Below are 20,912 nucleotides of genomic sequence, written 5' to 3'. Positions count from 1 at the left end.
TAGGGAAACATATTTCTACTATGGGGAAAAAACCCAATGACATTCTCTTAATGGGATTATCAGATTGAAAGGTCCAAATGGTTTTGAATCTTAGTATTGTTCCATGTTAAAAAAAAAAAAAAAAGGCAAAAAAGATCCTTAAACTGTGTATTCACAAACACAAGAAGAGAATTACAGAGGAAAGGGCCCAGCAGAAACATGGAGCTGTGGCTGCATTCCACTTCTACAACCCCCTGAGCTGCATTTCAGACTTTACTTCCCAGCCCAGCCCTTACTTCCAGCTCATGCTACGTTACTTTCTCACTGTCTCTCGGAGAGGGACAGAAAAATGTGAACAAAACAGTGCAGGCATGTGTTTTTGCCTCTCTGTGTGTGTGTGTGTGTCAAACAAACAAGGTAATTTCATGCATTAGAAAATATGACAAGTACAATTTACGAACGCTTGATCGGAGTGAAGCAAAGCCATGAGTCAGCGATGCCGCAGTTAACGAGGGAAAAACGATTCCATCCCACTCCATGTTCTGTACACGGCTAGATGAGGCTGCTCTACAGAGGCAGGAGGTTGTGCAGCCACTCCCCCATTACACACATACACTTAGTAGGCAGCGCTCAACAAAAGGGTGGGGGCAAGAAGGTTACAGCTCCCTGAGGCTTCCTAATAAATCCACCTCTGCTCAACATTTTACATAATGATATAATGTATTATATTATTATGAGCAGTGACATCATAATAAAATATCAGAGCGCTTCTCAAGTGGCAAGGAACACCTAAGATACATTTCTATACTTGTAATGCAGTTCCTGTATTTTTTTAATTATAGATAAGAATTTAAAGTGAAAATAATTATTCATTCCATAAATACTGCTGTAAAGGATCCCTGGCATATAATTAAGAGGCCTTTAATTTTAATTTTGTATACTGAACGCCTCTTTTTGGAAGTATTCCATATTCTATATTCAGGGCCTATACCTGCAAAGCTCTAAGCTTCTATTTTCATGGAAGCTGAAGATGCTGCACCGCTTGCAAATTTCAGAACTTAGCTTTTGTAACAATGGATACAAATAACAAGGCTGCGTCAGATATGGTGCAAGGTATTTTCCTTCCAATTGCAATCAATTTCAATCATGCTGTCAGTGTTCCTTGGCCCATTTTAGGTTGCAGCACCATTTTCTAACCCTTACCTGCAACACACTAATGACAGAGCATCTTCTTTCTAAGGTGCCCGATGCATAAAAGAGGGAACCAACCATCACAACTGATCTCTTTGATGGGAGAAAAATAGTTAGCCTATAATCTCCCTGATAATGTGAAAATGGATGTCTCCAGTTATTTGCAACTGGATATACAACCTCTCAGCCTACAGTAAAGATTAAAATCATCGGCACATGATTATTACTAGGTGAGGATAGCCTTTCTGAAAAGGTAACTGTATTTCTCAATTCTAGTAAATGCAGACACTCACATCGTAAAAAGTACAACAATAACTGGCACCTTTTTGGCAGACTCAGCAGGCAGGTCAAAGATTGTCTCAGCATGTAGAATGAATTAATATTTCTCTCCCAAGAGTGGGTCCTTCTAGAAAAGGCTTAAGGCAGATTGGTGGGGCATTCAAAGGAAAGCTGGAGCGGGGGGCGGGGCAGGGGGGGAAAACTTTTGTTTATACGAACATTTTTCAGATTTAGATCTAGAAACATTTAAGTGTTTTAATCTTGTATGAAAGATTCCACCCTTCCCTGTCCATCCCCTGTGTGGCTGGTCTCTATAGCCCACCACACACATCCTAAACTGCCTTCCCCTGTTTTGCTCTGTACTCCCACCCTGCTCTTTTGCAGGACCCCATCCCTGCCTTTAGTCCTTCATCCCCAATTCCCTGTCTTCTACTCATGTTCCTAACCCCACTTTCTTTACTCTTCCTACCCCACCTTTGAGTTTCTCCCTGTGTGTTTTAGCTCCTTATCCTCTAATTTCTGTGCATCAGCTGCTTGCTTTCTTTGAAGCCCAAAGGAACTGTGGAAGGTCTTACTCTATTCCAATAAATACTTTTTGAATATTGGTCATACTTATAGTACATGTAATTTAGGAAGTGCCATCCATCCTCCACTTCTTTCTGCAACAGTTTACAAAGTGATCACTTTGCTTTTGTCTCCTTGTGCTCAGAAGAGAGTAACAAATGTCCTCTACTGCTGCATCAAGTTGGCATTGACAGTTTACACTACATCTGCATTCAAGTCTTCTTGTTTGGTCATGCAGACGCATCTGCGGTAACACAAATTCACTCTGAAGAGATTCATTAACTATTTGTAACTAACCTGTGAGTAGTCAGTGCTAAATGAATAAGGGGAAAAAAGTTAATAAATGAAGTAACAAGGGTTGAGAGACAGAGCACATACTGACTTAAAATGCAGCCTTCCTGACACCCAGATAGAGCTGCTGCCTCTGACAAACAGGTAGTGGGAGGACTGCTCCACTTTCAGTGTCCTCATGGGAGCAATATGGTGACCTGAGAAGACAAAAGCATAGTTCTCTTCTCATTTTTCCTTCCTGTTCTGAACCTGCAGTTGTGAATGCAGGTTGGCAGAAGTGGCTTGCCTTTCTGGCAGAAGTGGCTTGCCTTGCTGGCTCCTCACAGACGGATGCAGCAGCTGCAACTTTTGCTTGCCTGAAGGAATCAGGGAGCATTGTGCCTCCCTATGATTCTCCTAGACATTGCATCGCGCCCAGTACCACGGTTTACCATTCCTCCAACAAATCTGGAGCACTCTCTGCTTAGCCTACATTCAAATCATTCTAGTCACTTAAGAAAACATCTAAAAGGAAATAAACACCAATTAAGGCGCAGCCACTTTAATACAATAAAGATCAGCTCTGGACATCATTTCCTTGCTTTTTATCAGATAAATCTCCCATTTTTGAACATTTCATTTTGTACTTAGATTATGTCTTCTTAGATAAGCTTTAAGCATTACCATCTGTTCCGTAGCAATCACATGATCCTATCACTTTGATTCAGTTGAATACCAATCCCTTTGACAATAGGGAAACAGCAAAATAACACACATTTGTTCCAAAACCTCCCACAACGGTAGATCGTTCAAGAGCTGCTTTATAGAGGAGGTAAAAGACATGGGGAGACTCTCCTACACACACCCCACACTGTCCAGGCAGCATTCTGACACTGAAGCTTCTCCTTTGCTAGGGATATTGAGTCAGTGTTTCAGCTGTGTTCAGCAGCCCCAAGGGCTGGAAGCTTCGCCAGGGCCCCATGCCTCTGCATGCCTGCTAGCATTTGGAAGCAAATCCTGAGTTACAGGGAATACACCTTTCTCTTGCAGATGTACCAGCACTATAGTTACACCTCTCAGCAATCTCTGAGGCATTCTTTCTGCATCTGTCCTCTGCAGGCAACTGGCCCACAGCCACTACAGTTGGCCACTGCAGCAACAGATCTTCCCTGCTGGTTTCTAGGAGAAAGGCAAAAGCAGAGTTTGCACCCACTATTGTGGCCATATCTAGTAAGAAAACTCCAGTGAAAGGCTCTGGCGCATATTAAGCAGCTATTTAGAGCATTCTTCAACTTGGAATAATTTTCCCATTGGAATGGATCTGTTTAGCAGAAAGATGATCCTATTCAGATTCAAAATGCAGAAGACAGGATAAAACATTTCTCTTTAAGATCTGAAAGAAGCACACACTGTACTATCAAAGTAACTCGCAGTTCCTAGCTTTGCATAAGCAGACAATGTATATAAAGTGGATGAATCACCAAAAAAAGGGTGCCTTGCAAGTCTTCTCACTATGTCCATCTATACTTCTCCTCAACAAGGTGTTACAAACATTGTATCGTTCAGAAGGTAATTTCTCCTTATTTTCACCCACTGGACAATTCCCAGGGGAAATGTTTCAGCTGTATTTGTGGTTGAACACAAGAAAAGGCTAAACTGCTGTATACTGGTGTTCACAACTGATTGAAATTTAGGCTATCAATTTATTTTGAATGAAAAATATACCAGTAAATCAACATACTAAAATTCCAGCTGAACTTGGTATTATGACTCTTCTAATGTCATATAATTTACAGGCAAATGCAACATTTCATTTTCTCCTCTCATTTTAATGGCACTGAGAATTCACTGAAAATTACTGGAATATGAATTTCTGCATGAGAACTTTGAGGATGAGAATAACAAAATGCTCAGATTTCAATGGTGCAAAGACAAAAATGTCTTGGATCAGGCACCGTTCATTTGCATTTTAGCATCTATTTAAACCTGGTCTTTTCCCCAAGCTGTTTTAATCGTTAATCTGCAGGCAGTTGGTGAATATACATCTCTCAGAAGCGTGCTATCTTTCTTCTATCAAGCTAAAAGGGAAAGGGTGATTCATTTTAAGAATATTGATGATAGGAGAGCTCTGAAGAGCATTTTACCTGCAATACTGTACTTGAAAAGAACGAAGTGCAAGTTAAACAAACAGTAACAATGAATGTGGTTTTTTTCAGGGGTGGTCTTCTTGGAAAATGTTAACCACATTAAAGTAGGTAGTTACTGAAATATGCAATTAATTTTAAGTTGATAGAAGTTGAAACTGTCATTCACCTGAGCAGGTGGTGGAAGAACCTTCTTGCATATCTGCTGATTGGGTCTCTGTACTCCAGCACAGTTGTATCCAAGAGGGGTCTTGTTGGAGCATAAAAGGTTCCAAGGCTTGCCTCAAGCTGTGCTGTGGAGTTCAAACAGAGCAGCAATGAAACAAGTGAAACTCTTTCAATTACAACAGGTTGCTCATGTTTGCAGTCAGTCAAATTCCTCAAACACTGATGAAACGAGATGTTGTTGGACAGATAAAATTAAAATATGACAGATTGTACAAACACAAGTGTGCATATAAACTTTCACTTTGAGGCAGAGTTGACAATGACTTTGAGCAACAGAAGCTGTCAAAAGGATGAAGAAGTCTATAACACATCAAGTTCTCACCAGCAGCGTACAATTAACAGTGACTCATAAGAGTAATAGTTTGAACAAGTTTGTCCAGTAGAGATCAACTCTCAATTAGCTCAAATCATCTTTGTCCTCTTAGGCAAACAAGGAAGTTCAGTTTTTCAGGGATTATTGCATTAGGTCAGCGGGTGACAGAACCCTTTTTGTGATGGCCTTGAGGTCTAAGGAACCTCCTTCAGCCAGCAGCTCTTTAAAAACTTTAAATAAAAAGGTCTAGAAACCCTAAGGGTTTGACTCTCCTACAGCGTGTAGTGGTGGGAAACAGGATAACCTCCCTTGTAATCAATAAAATAAAGCCCTTTTGTTACAGAAGTTCTCTCTGCTTTAAATACTTTCTGACTGCTCCACTCCACAGCTGGAGCTCTTAGACATGTGTTTTTCTACATGTTTTTAATAAAAAATTATAAATAATACAAGAAAATACACAGTATACATCCCACAGGCTTAGCTGAAAGGAAATTTAACGATCAATAATATTTATGTTATGTGACTTCTGCTTGAGAGTTAACATGTAGTACAAGTCCTTATGAGTAGAACAGGGAGAATTTGCTATATAGGTTCCCCTTTCTGAGTGAATGTGCAAACTGCTACTGCTAATCAGAATTTTGTGGGGGCTTTAAAGGCAAAATATAACCTATTGTCTCATTAGGCAGACAAAATCTCATGGATTTGCGGCTATGAACGTTCGTTTGAAGTAGCCATTTCAGTATTTAGTGATAATGGTTCTTTATTTCCAAGCATAGTTACACTTTATTTTATGAAGCTGGATAGCACTAAATGTGCTAATAGTACTAGGAACACGGGCAAACTGTTAGTAAATTAGGTTTTGTGTTTCCTTAAATCTAGACAGTAAGATAAGTTGAACTTTAAAGGTATTTTCTTTCAAAGCAGCAGTCAATTTAGATTAAAATTGAATACAGCAGTACCCCTGCAAAAACAAGCCATACTCTCCTGCCACTACTGTGTTCCTGACAGCATGTTTTGTACTTCTGAAATATTTCAATGTACATGGAATACGAGTAACTACCAGCACAGTTATACATTCATTAGATAGCCCAGCTTGATGTTGAAGGCAGAATAAAGATCTCAAAGATAACTGCCCCATTGCTATAAATAAAAGGTCCCACTGGGTTTTGCTAATAAAAAAGAAAACAAATTACCATGCCAAATTTTTTAGATTCACACAGAATAACTCCTGGACAGAATGAAATTCCGTCTGTTGTAAACAGTGTTAGGGAACTGCATGGGGGGAAACACACAGACATCTATTTAGAATGTGCATATTTTTACAAGAGTTTGAAAACCAGCCCTTTCCACGGGTGCTTTTAAAAGCATGTTTTATTTAGGATTGCTACACCATGTTTGCAATGTAGAGATTTTTTTTTTTTTTAATCAGATCCCCCAAAATGGGATAGCTGATGACTTGGCAGCGATGTAGGACACCTTGGAGTTTTTCTATCATCAAACACACCAGAATCCTAAGTATTCTTTCTTGCCACAAAAGATGCCTGGTCCCCAGCTGTCTGCCTGCTAGACTGGAGGATAACACCTTCACTAAATCAAGGCACTTCAAATCTTGAAGTCTATTGAGTTTCAAGATAGACAGCAAATCAAGAGGAAGGCAGCGCACCAGGCTTCAGCAGAGATGCAGCTGAACCAAAAACTCATCATTTCTTGTGAGGGAACCCAGCTACTACTGCAGGGGGTCAGAAGATTACAGTGAGGACAAATGCTATAATCCTAAAGGAGGCAGCAGAGGATAGAGTATTCAAAGCCTTTGGATCTCATAATGAAAGAATGACCCTTCAAAAGCACCTTAAAAACCATCCTAAAACCTCTTGTCCCCGTTGCAGCAAAACCCCCCTCCTTAAGTTGGTGCTGTCTCAGTATGGATATATGACAAACATTTGAATCCTACATTCACTGACATTAGTCTGTAACATAAACTAAATTTACATAACGTAATAAAGTTACAGGACATATAAGGTAGTGCTACATCTATTGAGTCATGCCTATACCATATATATATATTAAAATCTGCATTATTTTAGTATCACTATGGATACAAATAAACTAAAATGCAATCAACACCTTGATCCAGATTTTATTGAAATGACTTGTCTACATGTGGCATTTGATTATGGAGTACCATAATCTGTCTGACTGCTTGGGATTCTCACTATTGTCTTCTTTATAAAGTCAAGAAATACAGTGTCACAATCCACATACAAACTACAAAGACACTAGAAAAATACATCAAAAATACAATCAAGCCCTTACCTTCTCTGTCTGGCGTAAGCTTTTGTTTAAGAAGGTGATTGACAATGGCAGTCAAGCATATGTAACACTGATGACCCATCGTGTTCCAGTTCATGGTGTTCAGGACATTAATTGCCTCGTGTATCTCATCGTGACGAATGTACTGGTGGATGATTTCCACAAGGCCCAGCTGTCCTCTTGTGATCACACCTTTTACAGGAAATATTAAAACCAAATATAGTGTTATGAGCATCTAAACCAGCAGCCGACTACTTTTCAGAATAGTTAAAAATAATTGCTGTTGGTTAAAATTAGGAAGTTTAAGTTAATGGTTTCAATATTAAATTTTAATTGGAGATAGCTCCTCATTATCTCAGTATATTTAGACCAAGGGTGCTTTGGACAGCAGAGAAAAACCATCAGTGAACTTCACATGTGGAGGTTGAGTGAATGTGGCCAATACCTATCAATGACATCATGTCATGAAGTTTGTTTTAAACACAGTAGAAAAAGCTTATTCCCAGTTTATCGTTATTATATTGGAGGTAATAAATTCATGTTCCTAGCACCTCCTTCCTCTAGGGAAATACTGCTGGACAACACTAAAAAAGAGCATTTCTTTCTCAGAAACGTACCTACAAACACAAGCTAACAGCAGCTCAAGCTTCAAAGCAGCAGTTACTCCATTACTCTCCATATTGCAATTGCTCTAGAACTTACTCCCAGCTTGGCAAAGCTCTGTAAGTGAAATATTTCTTCTGTGAGGTGATATCATGAAAGATATCAACACTTAGGGACCTCTGAATTATGGCTGTACATGAAACAAAGAACATGCTCGCCATAAAGGAAGATAACTGAGCAACACATTGCTCTCTCCACGAGAACATGATTTATCTACAGCACTCTGTCTCTGAAAAGTAGAAATTTTTTAAAGGACTCAGATTTTCTTGACTTGTAGGTCTCAGTTTCAGAACAGAAAAGGTGACTGAAAAGCTGCAGAGAGTAATTTTATTTATTGTCTCTAACTACCCATATGATCCTGTGACATAGGCCAGACATGGTATTTCAGCAATTCTCACTTGCTTTGGGTCTCTGTGCTAGAATATTCTTTATCGCTACTGCTCCAGATATTAGAAAGAAACCAGAATAAATTCACTGCTCCCTTCTCTCTAAATAAAAACATAATATTCTTTTTTATTTTCTGAATTTATATTCTTATGTTGTTTGTCAAAACTAATTTTAAGGAAATAATTCTGATGAGAAAGGGAACAAGCTGAATTTCAATATTGATATTAAAGCCATAGGGAAAAAAAAGTCTGATAACAGAGAAATGCAGACCTGATATACAGAAAAGCTACCTCACAAAATTTTCATAAATGTAGTTGTGAATATTGTTTGTGATGTAAAATAAGAATTGGGGGGGGGAAAAAGTAAAGGAAAACATCTGACTATAGCTCGAGGACAAGTAACCTGCTGAGAACTTGCATATACAGATCTGAGGCTTTAGGGGAAAAAAGCTTACATACTTATTTATTTATTGTAGCAGAGAAATAGTTTAGTTTTGTAGTGTCATTAAAGAAAAGACAAGGTTGTCTATTGTATTTCACTTTACATTTGCATGTATTAAAGCTTATGGACATTATACTGTGTAATAGCCATTTTTAACCTGTGTACATGTGATAATATCTAATTGTTATGGTAGACTTTATTCTTCCTAAATGTTTAGTGTTTTTAAAGTATTACATAAGTTGGGCAATCTTCACATTAATCACTAAGTGAAGATGAAGATACTTATTTACATGCTAATTAAACATAATATTGTATTTAAAATGTCTTTCAAGGCCAGCAATGGTGAACCACTGGCACCAGTACCAAGATCTGGGTTGACATCAACGACAAGAAGCCGCAGTGCTTTTGAAAATGAGTTTGGCATTAGACACCAAAAATATTTGCCATTAATGTTTGAGGGTAAATTTAATATGAATCTTTTCCTGAAATAAATTTGGCTAGACAGCACAATGGAGAATTCATAGAACTTGTCCAAAATCATAATATGTCAGCTGGAAGTTAAAAACATATTTGCCTATTCTCGCTGACATGGTTTCTTAATAGACTTTTATGAGAAACAATTCTGGGCCATGAGTTAATTACGGATTTTATTTCAGTCCTGAATGCCTGTCTGGGTTTTGCTGTCATGGACCCCTAAATTTTTTATATAGTTTATATTTGCATTATTTCTTAAATAGCAGAGATCTAAAAACTGCTGAGGTTGGGGAGAGGGGCTGACTAATCAACACAGTGTTACCTTGGTCGTGTGGCAAACTGAGAAGATGAGGAGTAAATCTGAAAACCAGGATGCAATAGACAACAGCATATTTTTTCACAGTGGACTACAAAGAGGGAGGGAGAGAGGGAGGGACAGAGAGAGCTTTGCCTTCTTCCTAGAAGAGATTTTACAGTAATTATACAGAATGTATTTTAAAATGTGATAACTTTCAGCTGTAGAGGTCAACATCTTCCCATTTGGATGCTTGACTTCTCCTGGGCGGTGCGCTTCCAGGCAACCTGCTTGGGAAAAAGAGGTGACAGCCAACTCGCTGCCTAATTGATTTAGGAACAGTGCCCAGGGAGACAGTCCAATTAAGTTTACAAGCTGGCAATTAGCAGCAAAGGCCTCTAAATCCCTGCACTGAGAGCCTGCTTTGCCTTGGTAAGAACATAAATGTGCTAAAGATAGCAAGGGGAAAGCTGTGCTTTCTGGAAAGCTGTTGTGAGAAAAGCCCACAAGGGAGGACTGAAGAAAAGCAAGGTAGATGTGGGTAGAGTGCCTTCTGCTTGGCAGGTAAGAGGTAATTTAGAGGGGTTTTTTTAATGGCCAACATGCACAAACCCATCCAATCGCTGTTATAATTAGTGTTCTGGGGTACTCTGCAACTATTAAACCTGTCACTGAACACAATGCAGCTGAATTATCTCAAAATAAATGATAACTTGTAAACAGTTTTTTTAAAAGTATTTTTGGATAACAGTGATAATCTGGATCAGCTCTTTTAAAACTACACAGCCATAAGCCAATCCAATATTTTTGTTGCTAACCTCCTAGTGTATTAATGTACCTTTTTTGCAGTGGCACATTGAGTTAAGTTTTTTAAATGCAATCTTTCAAATGTTTAGGTCTGCAGTACTTTTAGACAGGATTTTTCCCCACAAAAGCACATGCATGTCTCAATCAGTAAAGAAATAAAGCAGATTTTCAAACCTGTCACTTTTTTTTTTTTTTTTTTTTTTTTTTTTTAAAGGCTTCTTCCTAATCTCAATAGCTTTATACAAAAGAATCATAAAAAACTCCTGCAAAGATCTACAAAGACAATCCTGTTTCCTTGGACAGACAATGGGCAAAGAGGCTGAAATTTTCCAGGATGAGTATATTCGCCATGGCTGTCTGCCCTCCTGAAACACAGGCTTGGGAGTCAGAAGATTTAAGCATGATTGTTGTTTTTTTGCTCTCACAGTGGGTTTGCACCACTGTAACTTGCCTGACTTGAATGGAGTGAATACTATTCTCACCGATGAGCAACTGCAGGGGTTTTATTCTCAGTTCAGCCACTGAGTCGTTGCGTAACTCTTGGAAAGCCTTTTAGCTTTCCTTTACTGCTTCTTGTTATTCTGTTTGTAAATTGAAGATAGTTAGGGTTTTACTGTCTTAAAGTCTCTTTACACCTCAAATGAGAAGTGCTTTGTAAATTCTAAAATTAGTACTATTACTTCTTCTTTTATTCACAACTCCTGGCAAATTAATTGAGAGACTCAACTTCTCTGAAGGTTACAAAAAAACTTTCCTTCTTGTGTGAAAAGTCTTCAGGGAAAGAAATGGTGTGACTTCATGTACTGAAGTCAGTGAGAACAGAGTACTGGGACAATTACACATTGTAATGGAAAGGACAGTTGCATCATACACACAAAAAGAATAGTTTAGGGAAGAAAACTATAGCATTACTATCCTATTATTAAAAAGAACTTATTTTAGTTTGTTAGGGGTGTTACTACAGGATTAATACAATTCCTAAAGTTATATACTACAGAATAAAAGAATTTTCAATATCAAATCATAGAATATTGTGAGTTGGAAGGGACCCACAAGGATCATCGAGTCCAACTCCTGTCCAATCCCAAGATTCAGACCATGTGTCTGAGGGCACATGTTGGCCAAATGCTTCTGGAATCTTGTCAGGCTTGGTGCCATGAGCACCTCCCTGGGGAGCCTGTCCCAGTGCTCCACCACCCTCTGCCTCAAGAACCTTTTCCTCATGGCCAACCTCAAAATATGAGATATTGTTATGCTTTATTAGAGTAGAAGGGAACATAATCCACAACAGATCAGGGTCCTATTCTGTCACTTATGCTTTATTAGAGTAGAAGGGAACATAATGGGACCCTGATCCACAACAGATCAGGGTCCTATTCTGTCAGACCCTATATGAAAAGACATTAAGTAATTGTGAAAGATAAAATTAACTCCTTGGTTCACATCTTCAGATATTAATGGAACTACGTGCCATTAAGGCTATGGCTTCTTATATCTAAAATGAGGGTGTTGCCCTCAAACTACAAAAACCGTGTGAGGTACAGATGTTTCCTTGAGAGCTCAAGGTTCAAGAGATGTGCTCAGTAACTTACCGAGTTTAAAGTGAAGTACTCCTAAGGGTCCTTTGTCGAATCTAACCAACAAAAGATCGTGAATATCTGTGCTGTCAGCGCTGGCAGATGTAACTTGAGGAGCAGCCCACTGGATCTGGACAAGGCTGCTAGGCACGTCAAAGTGTTTACTGAATTGCAGAGTTGCCTCAGGTGAATAGTCCTGTGCCAAGAGCTGAATTTTAATTGGGGACAGCGCTGTGTCAAAAATTTGCAGTTCCCCTTGAGAGCTGCCAACCATGAGTATGGCTCCAGAAGGGTGGTAGGCTACTAAAGCAGGCAGCAGTTCTGCTTGGGCTAACAGAGTCACTTGGTTGTAGGCTTCATACAGGACTATTGACAAGTCTTCACAACCCAAGACTAGTTTGTCCTCTGTAGCATCTCTGCAACAGCTGATGGCTTTGGATCGTAGTGGTATCCTGGTGACTGCTGCACACTGAATTTTGTTCCTAACACACTTGTAGAGGCAGCTGTCAGCCATGGGCTCTTTGTCCGCGGAGATGGAGTGCTCTACTGTGTAAATCTGATGAGGCTGATTAGCGCTGAAACTAGCGTGGAGTGGATCCCATTCCGTACGGACGTAACTCAGAAGCTGAAAAGAAAAATTCAAAACATTTTCATTGTCATTTGTAACAATTTATTCTACCTTGATGATTTAAAGAACAGACTGCTGCAAATACGCTTTCTCATGGGTCAGTACAGTAAAACAAATATGTATTTTAGAAATCGAGTTGTAAAATTGTGGTGGTTTTAGCCTGGCCAGCAGCCAAACACCACAAAGCTGCTCGCTCACCCAATGACACAGGAGAGAGAATCAGAAGGGTGAAAGTGAGAAAACTCGTGGGTTGACATAAAAATGATTTAATAATTGAAATAAAATTGAAATTAAAATAATAATGATAATAGCAATAATCGAATATACAAATAAGTGATGCACAGTGAAACTGCTCACCACCCGCTAACTGATGCCCAGCCTGTCCCCAGCCAGCAAGCCTGGAGCAGAGACAGTCCTGAAATCAAAACTGCAATCCTGGAAGAGCAAGTCTGACCAATCCCTGAGAGAATCCTCCAGCTTTCTGGCCAACTTTCATTAATATACTGAACATGACATGATAGGATATGGAAGATCCCATTAGCATAGCCAAATACCAATTTGGGTTTTGCTAATTACTATGCTCCCTCCAAGTCCTTTGCACCTGCAGACCAGCAAAACATGGGGAGGTTGGAAATGTTCTTCATCTTCCAGTAACAACTGAAAACACCAGTATGTTATCAACATTCTTCTCATAACAAATCCCACACTGAAACCAAAACACAGCTATTCTAGCTACTAAGAAGAAAATTAACTCTACCCTAGCGAAACCAGGACAAAAATCTACTGTTTAAACTTTTAAAAGGTTAATTCCTTTCATTAGAAAACCCTGCCATATAGTTTGAGCTGTATTTGTGTGCCCAGAGTATATAATAGGTTAGCAAAAAAGAAGATAAAAGAAGGGATGGTCCAACAGTGTTGGTAAGAGGAGAAACAAGCAGCTGACTAATATAAAAGAATAACTGATTATTCACAAGTGGAGTGTGGGAGAAATCCCAAAATTTCTGGAAAAAATTATTTTAAAAATGTATAAGTTACTCTGAGCATCACATGTAAAGCACTTTTGATCATTTGCTCTGGGCCATGGTAACAGAAAATATTACACTGTAGTGGTAGAAACAATGGCATGTTTAGACAATGTCTACTATCCCTTGCCAAATGAGTAGGTGGTAGATGTTCTTTGGTGCCACATAGCTTTAGATGCAGAATAAATTAATTTGTGATAGCAGAAAAAGGGGACCATTTAGGGGTACATGAAGGTTGAATGAACTGGAAGAAGAACACAAAGGTAGAGTATGATACAAAGCCAGCAGCTGGCAAAGAGCAAGAATTTGTAGTGTGGAAACATGGGAAGTACCACAAAGTGATGGAGGCAACAGTGGAGACCAGTGAAGATTTATGTCCTATAATATGTCGGTTTGAGAGAGAGGTTTTATATAGGACTCAAGGAAGGAAAGTGTGGGAGACATACCAGCTGTAAATAAGTTACAAATTGGCTTATGAAAAGCTATTTCTCTCCAAGAGGTAGAAAATGAATGCTTCTAGAAGAATGAGAGTATTAGAAGTCAGTCAGAAACTCGCTGGTGTTTGTTCATGCAGAAATAAAGAGTGAAAGGAAAATGTCAAAGTGAGCCAAACCCCTCCCTCAGGTACAGCCAGAGCATTCTTCCCACTAGAAACTAAAGCTGTTGACCTGCCACTAATTTTGGAAGCCTCTTCTTTTGAGTCCAGGTGGTATGCAAGCACCATTTACACAGAAATGTGATTAAAAGGCAGAGAGAAGGTGAGGGAGGAAACCTGGAAGTTTCAGGTTGAAAACAGAAACGCACACGTAATGTTACAGCAGTTTAAAGTTGATTTCCACAGATCACAAGACCAACTGAAGATATAATTTAGCCTTTCATCCCACAAAGGAGGAAAATAAGAAATTAAGATATTTTGGCATATCACCCGTTACTTCAGAAGCAACTGATGAATTCATAAACAAGTTATTCGGGATGTTGATCAGCCCGATTAGGATGTTTTGTTCTGACAGTTTACTGATTTTGTCAGAAAAAGCATTTCTCATTGAAAAGAAAGAAAAAAAAAGGATTATTGCAATTCTGTGACTGCAAACCAGCTGTTGGTTAATCCAAAAGCCTCAGCTAGTTTAAGATGAGTAGTGAGGGACACACAAAGAGCCACTTAACACAAAAGCATTTAATAGAGTAGCCAGTGCATCCAAGTAGTGAAAACCAGGTAAACTGATTTCAGTGAAGAGGAGTGCTCAATGAAAATATAAACCAAAGAGGAAATAAAAGATTAAATTATTTATATAGTCTGATTTTTTTTTCTCATCTCCACCATTCCCTCACCAATGACTTAGCCTCTGCAACTAGTCATTTATGCCCACAAAACGTGCAGTGGCTACTGTGCAGCTGCTAGAACTGCTGAAAAGTGTATCTTATTAGGGTGTTAAATTGCATAGCAAGGAAACCTGTAAAAGATGTTATTGTGGACAGAGGATTACTGTGACCACAGAGCTCTGTAACCCCAAATAAAGACAAAGTGAAGTGTTATTGTTTGTTCTGCAGTTTTCCCTAAGAGTATGTATAGAGACCCAGGTAGCTGCCTTTCAAATATGTGAAACAGAAATCTTGCCCAAGCAAGTCTTCAAAGCTTCCATAACTTCAGTGAAATGAGCCTTGAGGCCCTCTGGGACTCAGATTTCTGTCTTCCTGTGGCAGGTTTCAATGCACTGCATTATTTATCTACATATTTTGATCCAAAACTAGTGCTTCTCTCTGGACATCTCCTGATAAGCTACAAGAAAGTAATGAAGAGCCACACAATAATCAAGCTTACGAGAGATGAAAGACTGAAGAAAGACTGGCCTTGAAGTTTAAGACAATAGAGAAGAAAACACGTGAATAAAGGATTTTATAACTCCATAGGAGTGACCGTTGGAAAACAGCAATGGAAATAGTCACAGAAAATGTTGTCATCTGATCATCTGAGAGTCAGAAACCAAACTGAATCTAATTAGTAACTTTGCTCTGCCTTGTTAGAGCAGAAGTGGGACAAAATGGTGCTTGCTACTTTGACTTTAAAAGAAAATAAGATCTTGTATTTTGGAAGGCTAATTTAATGAGCCTTGAGATGAGACATTTTCTAGCTTCACATAATTTTGAGAGCAGATCCTTGAAATGAAGTCTAGGGTAGGGCTGGTTGCGGTAATAACGCAATTCCTAACTAGGGAAAAGTTCCTGCGAGGAGAGAAAGACTTTTGCTGCATTTCAAAACAGAAGTTTTGACCTCATGTTTAAACAGATTAGGCTTAAAGGAAACTTTTCTAGACACTGCTGTTCATATTCTGGCTGAAAACAAGAGAAACATTTCTCCTTAGATTGGAACAGATAAGCTGCTTCTCATGCATCAGTGGCCTCATGTGCCTCTTGGAGGAAGAGTACCAAGCCGAGAGACTTCTTTGTTCTGGTTTCCAGTTTTGCTGAATGTAACTGGTATTTGGCACTCTGAAGGAGGAAAAAATGGATATTCTCTTTCATCTGAGAGGGAAGATTTGAGTTTCTCTGTCAGAAATGACTTTTATTAATTCTTCATGCTACTAACTGGAAAATTAAAGCAGAGAGATGCACAACTACCGAAACATGTTAATAAGGCTAAAATAATGCTTTTGAAAAATAAGAAGTCTAACAATCAAAACTTCTTTTTTCTTTTTTCTTTTTTTTTTTCCCCAGGAAGAATGTACTCTATTACCTGCCAGTTGTTTTTCTATCTGGTAAGTAGCCACATGCTAGTAAAAGCAGTCCATTTAAAGGAATCCACTGGGATTCCTTCCTGGCGGTGAGCAGTAGTTCCCTGGAACCCTAAAGGGGAACATTAAAATAGCAATATATCTTTAAGTGAACAAAACATTTGCTTAGGGAACGGGAATTCAAAAGCTGGAGGAGTTCCCTCAGAAGTGGGCAGGACAAGGGCAGGATTTGCAGAGGAGGGGACAGGGCAGTGGATCTAAAAAGGCAGAGCCGTAATATCACATGGCGGGGTATATAATCCCATCCAATGTTAAGTGCTTTCTATAAATCTTGGACTAAGCACTTATTCTTGAATTTCAAGGGAAGATTTCTGGTAGTACTTTGCATAAAATAAATAATATTTTTTTAAAAAAATCTTAAAAGTCAATGTATTTAAATATTGTCCACATAATTTATGCATATTCCCCTTATTAATGTGGTGGTCACAGGCCACTACAGCACATTTATATTGTTTTCCTCTTGCAGTACTGGCCGGTGCTCTGCATCAGCTAATCAGCAGTAGGAGGGATACTACACACGTCAAGTTCTTAAATCCTAGAGTCAGAATTCACAACAATCCAAGTGAAGGAATCTCCTAATCTTTGTAAATAAAGGTCCGGAATTATGCCAGTTGAAACATTTTCTTTCATTTTACGTTTGTAAGTAATAACAGCACTAGCCTGTGTGGGCTGTATCACTCTTCTCAGTGCAAATCTTTGAACACTTAAAATTGAAGTATTTTGCATAGAGTGCTGGGAAAGGATAAAGTCCACTTATCAAAACAAGTAAGAGTTTTAACCAGTAGTTCTTAAGCAGAAAATTGGCTTACCAGGCAGATAAAAAAAGAAAACAAAAGAAACAGAGAAATAAGCTTGCTGTGACTGAATTGTGTGTCTTTCAGATGAGAAAAATGTTTGATTTATTTTATGGATGTTAAAAAAAATGCTTATTTAATTTCACACAGTGAGGCTCCAAATAACAACAAACACTTTAATTAGAAATGTAGAGTGGGAAGTGTAGTGCACACTAGAGTAAAACAGTTTTAAATACAGCACTGTAAAGATGGGAGAAAAAAAAACACCCTATTTTTAAACATTTCTAAAATAAAAATGCAAGGCTCCTACTCTAGGTTACTTATTTTGCTGCATTGTATTTACAGCCCCACATGCAAACTTACTATTTAGATCTTCAGTCCACATTTATTCTTATTTTCTTTCAAAATTTATCATCATCATCTTCATCCCATATTATTCATTGAACTTTTAACCCAATGTGACATCAAGGATTTCACATTCTTTGCTGTAAGTGTGTGAGAGGTATTTCAGCTATTCAGTCACAGACCAGAGATGTTTTTCTGAGTGCTAGGGTAATTGTAGGATAGCTCACTCATAAAAGATGTGCTGTGTTTATTTCACAAGTTTGAGGCACAATGTGGAAGCAATAACTATTAAATATTGTCTCTTGGGAGAAAGAAAAATAATATTCTCTCTGAAGTAAATTATTTTTTTCCACAAGATTGAAGTATAATTTCAGTGATTCGCACTAGCACTAAAAGCAGTGAAAATAAACATGGCAAAGACAAATGCAAAGTACTGCAGAAATTGAGCCCTGGCATCATCTCCTCCTGTTAATTTATGTTTGCAGAATAAAGTTCATGTTGATTTTAACATGACTTCCTCTCAAAGCATTTAATCCGAGGATGATTTCACATCAGAGCCTATTTATTTATAGCAAATTGTTTGAAATGATTTCTGGAAGATTCCTCTTCTGGTTTTGAAATCAAAATACCTGCATTATCTCCACAGGGAGACAATTTAAATAACATCCTTGATCATTGGTACTTTAACAAAGAAGAAACAAACAAACCCCAAATAATTAAATAAATAACCTGGAGATGTGTTTACTGGAGGAAATGAATACAGTGAAGAAAGCAGACAAAGGTTCAACAGACAAATACTCCTGCAGCAACATCGTGCATCTATAGAAATGTACATCACACACCAAAGCAAAGGCACATGTTAAAAGAGAAAAGCACTTTTAATTCTTCAAGGAAGGATTCCTCACCAAATCTTACAGCATTCCACACAGTAAATACTGATCTCAGAAAAAAAAATGAAGGAAGTAAAACAACTAAAGATTTGCAAGGAAAAAAATCTTTCTGTTTTTAGAGGAATAATGAGTACCCTGGAGGAATAATGTTCAGCCTTAATAGTAGCAAGTGTTAAAACAGAAAACCAGACAGCACAACTCAAATCAAATTTATGGTATATTTAAAATGGAAAATGCATTCTCTCCATTCAGTTGAAAAGCTGCTTAAGTACACAATGCCCCAAACACTGGATGTGCAACGTGAATCATCTCAATGCAGAACGTGTAGTCACAGAGTATTATCATGACGAGGGGTTGAGTTCCCTTGTCCCAGAGCTATTCCTGTCCTCCCCCTAATAAGCACTCTTCTGGTGGGCAGCAAAGAGCACTTAGAATATTCTTCCTGGGAGGAAGTAGCATCACCTAAGTGCCCTGCTTACCTTTGTTCTGCCCCAACAATAAGAGTGTCAGTAGCTGGCAGATCTTTTTTGTGGTTTTTGTAGGTCAGCACCAAGGTGCTGTAGCACGGCTGTGGGTAGCACCCATTCATTTCCTCGGGCTTTGTTTACTTTTTCATAAATCTAATATGCCAAACAGCTCTTTACAGGCTAGACATTCAGCAGTTCCTGCTTTTCTCTTAATTCTAGATAATAATGCTGGTTTATCCAAGTGTTATTATTTTCAACTAAAATGTGGGTGGTATTACTTAACTACACTTCTTTTTGATATGTGCTCCAAACAGTCAGTTCACGATTCTCATTCTTCTTCTGCTGACAATAATAATTTACTGGGAGAAAATTCATATTATTGGTCAAATATGATAAATATGGATTTACTTTCATGCATAAAAATAGCATGTGATGTTTTCATTCCAGGTGTATACCTGAGAAACACTACAAATGGTAAGGGAGTACGGGCAAAGACAGGCAAACAAGGAAGCTTACAGAAACACTGTATTTTTGTGGTATCTCACCTGGAAAGTAACTGTTTAGAAGCTGCCTAGAAACACTAACTACATTTTTGTTCATGTCTAAGCTATCAAATGACCCTCAGAAGTTAAAGGCGTTAAGTTAAAGTTCCCTTCCAAGACTCTGTAGGGGAAAAATGTATTTCAGTTAACTGCAGACTGGAGGTTGATGCTATTTCTAGAGCTGTTGGGTTATGACATCCTCCTTCCACGCATCAGAATTTACCTACTGCCCAGAAGGAGTGCCAGAGAAATGAAGAAAAAAACCCAAACAAGCAGTAACATAGGTTACATGTCATGGATACATAGGGGAAGCGTATAGGCAAAGTGTCTGGAGCCTTACACAGCAGCCCACAGAGCAACCAAGAGACAAGTACCTGGAAAAGACTAACTGACAACCAGCAAGACAGTTTATCTATATATCTATATAGGACTGAAGTTTTCCACAGCCCTGGCATAGTGCTTGGTATTTTATTGACAAATACAGGAAAAGAAAGTTCATCCAAAGATTTTGAGAATTAAAACAGACAAGTACAGGCAAAGGCTCAGAAAAGGGAAAGCAACTGAACAGTTAAATTTGGCAGTTCTGCTTTTAAAAATAATTTTCTTATATTTATATTACAATATGTGCTAAATTAAAAGGATTATGAGTTTAGGCCTAAAGGCTCAGTGAATGCTTATTATCATTATTGTGTTAAGCACCAGTGATGTACTTGGGACTATATTAGACAGCCTCAGCCCTGAGCAATTTAGAGTCTCAACCAGAAAAGGATAAAACAAGGTGTATTGAAAGATGCAGAGCAATGCTGTAATTTGGAAATCTCCCTATAATATATAAAATGAAATGAAGAAAGCTTTCAACTGACAGGGTGGTTTTTGTGAATTTCGTAGAAGAAACGAGTCTCTATAAAAACCTCTCAGAAAACAGAGATTGCAAACTGCTACATTGGCACTAGGGAGCTTTCTGGAAGATGAGGGATGGAAACAAAAGGCATGGGATTGTCGCTGTCAGGACCTGGACATACAGAAGTCGTGGTAAGAAATAAGATGTGAAATGTTAGCAGGATGAAGTTTCATACTATCAAACTGGCAAGAGGGACTAGGCTGAAAAAAATACTTACAAAAAACAGACACATGTTTTAGCTACCAGAGTCATTCTTATAAAATATATATGTGCTTGGGCATAGCTGCAGGGGGAATTGAGAACTGCAGGTGTGTATCAGGCTGAGGAGAGAGACGAGTCAAAGATGACCGCTAGTGGAGAGAGGTCAATTGCAAAGAAGTAAAGAAGGCAGAACGGGAGGTAATTTAAACTTAAATTCTACAGTGACTAATGAATAAAATAAGAAAGAAAAGCTGTCTCAACTACCTTTTCTCTTTTGCTCTCAATATATAGAAAATCCCAAGGGAAAATACTCTCACTGAAATTAATATTAGTTATCGAAGTAATAATTCAAAGACATTAAAACATTTACATCTTCCCTAATTAAAGAGAACAGGATGTTGTTTATAAGAG

At 38.4% G+C, this 20,912-nt stretch overlaps 1 protein-coding gene across 1 annotated transcript in view; it reads right to left on the bottom strand.

Moving 5' to 3' along the window:
* Positions 1 to 20,912, bottom strand: part of WDPCP (WD repeat containing planar cell polarity effector) — a gene marked incomplete at both ends in the record, with an annotated part of 65,791 nt that overhangs the window by 21,050 nt on the left and 23,829 nt on the right. Inside the window, 3 exons of the mRNA XM_010174911.1 lie at positions 4,597 to 4,720; positions 7,282 to 7,470; positions 11,938 to 12,547. Of these exons, the coding sequence (XP_010173213.1) occupies positions 4,597 to 4,720; positions 7,282 to 7,470; positions 11,938 to 12,547 (923 nt within the window). The remainder of the gene's footprint in view (positions 1 to 4,596; positions 4,721 to 7,281; positions 7,471 to 11,937; positions 12,548 to 20,912) is intronic.

This window comes from Antrostomus carolinensis, unplaced genomic scaffold, assembly GCF_000700745.2.
Source record: "Antrostomus carolinensis isolate BGI_N321 unplaced genomic scaffold, ASM70074v2 scaffold9199, whole genome shotgun sequence".
NCBI lineage: Eukaryota > Metazoa > Chordata > Aves > Caprimulgiformes > Caprimulgidae > Antrostomus > Antrostomus carolinensis.
The sequence above is the reverse complement of the archived record's forward strand: the minus strand, read 5'-3'. Positions and strand labels throughout refer to the sequence as shown.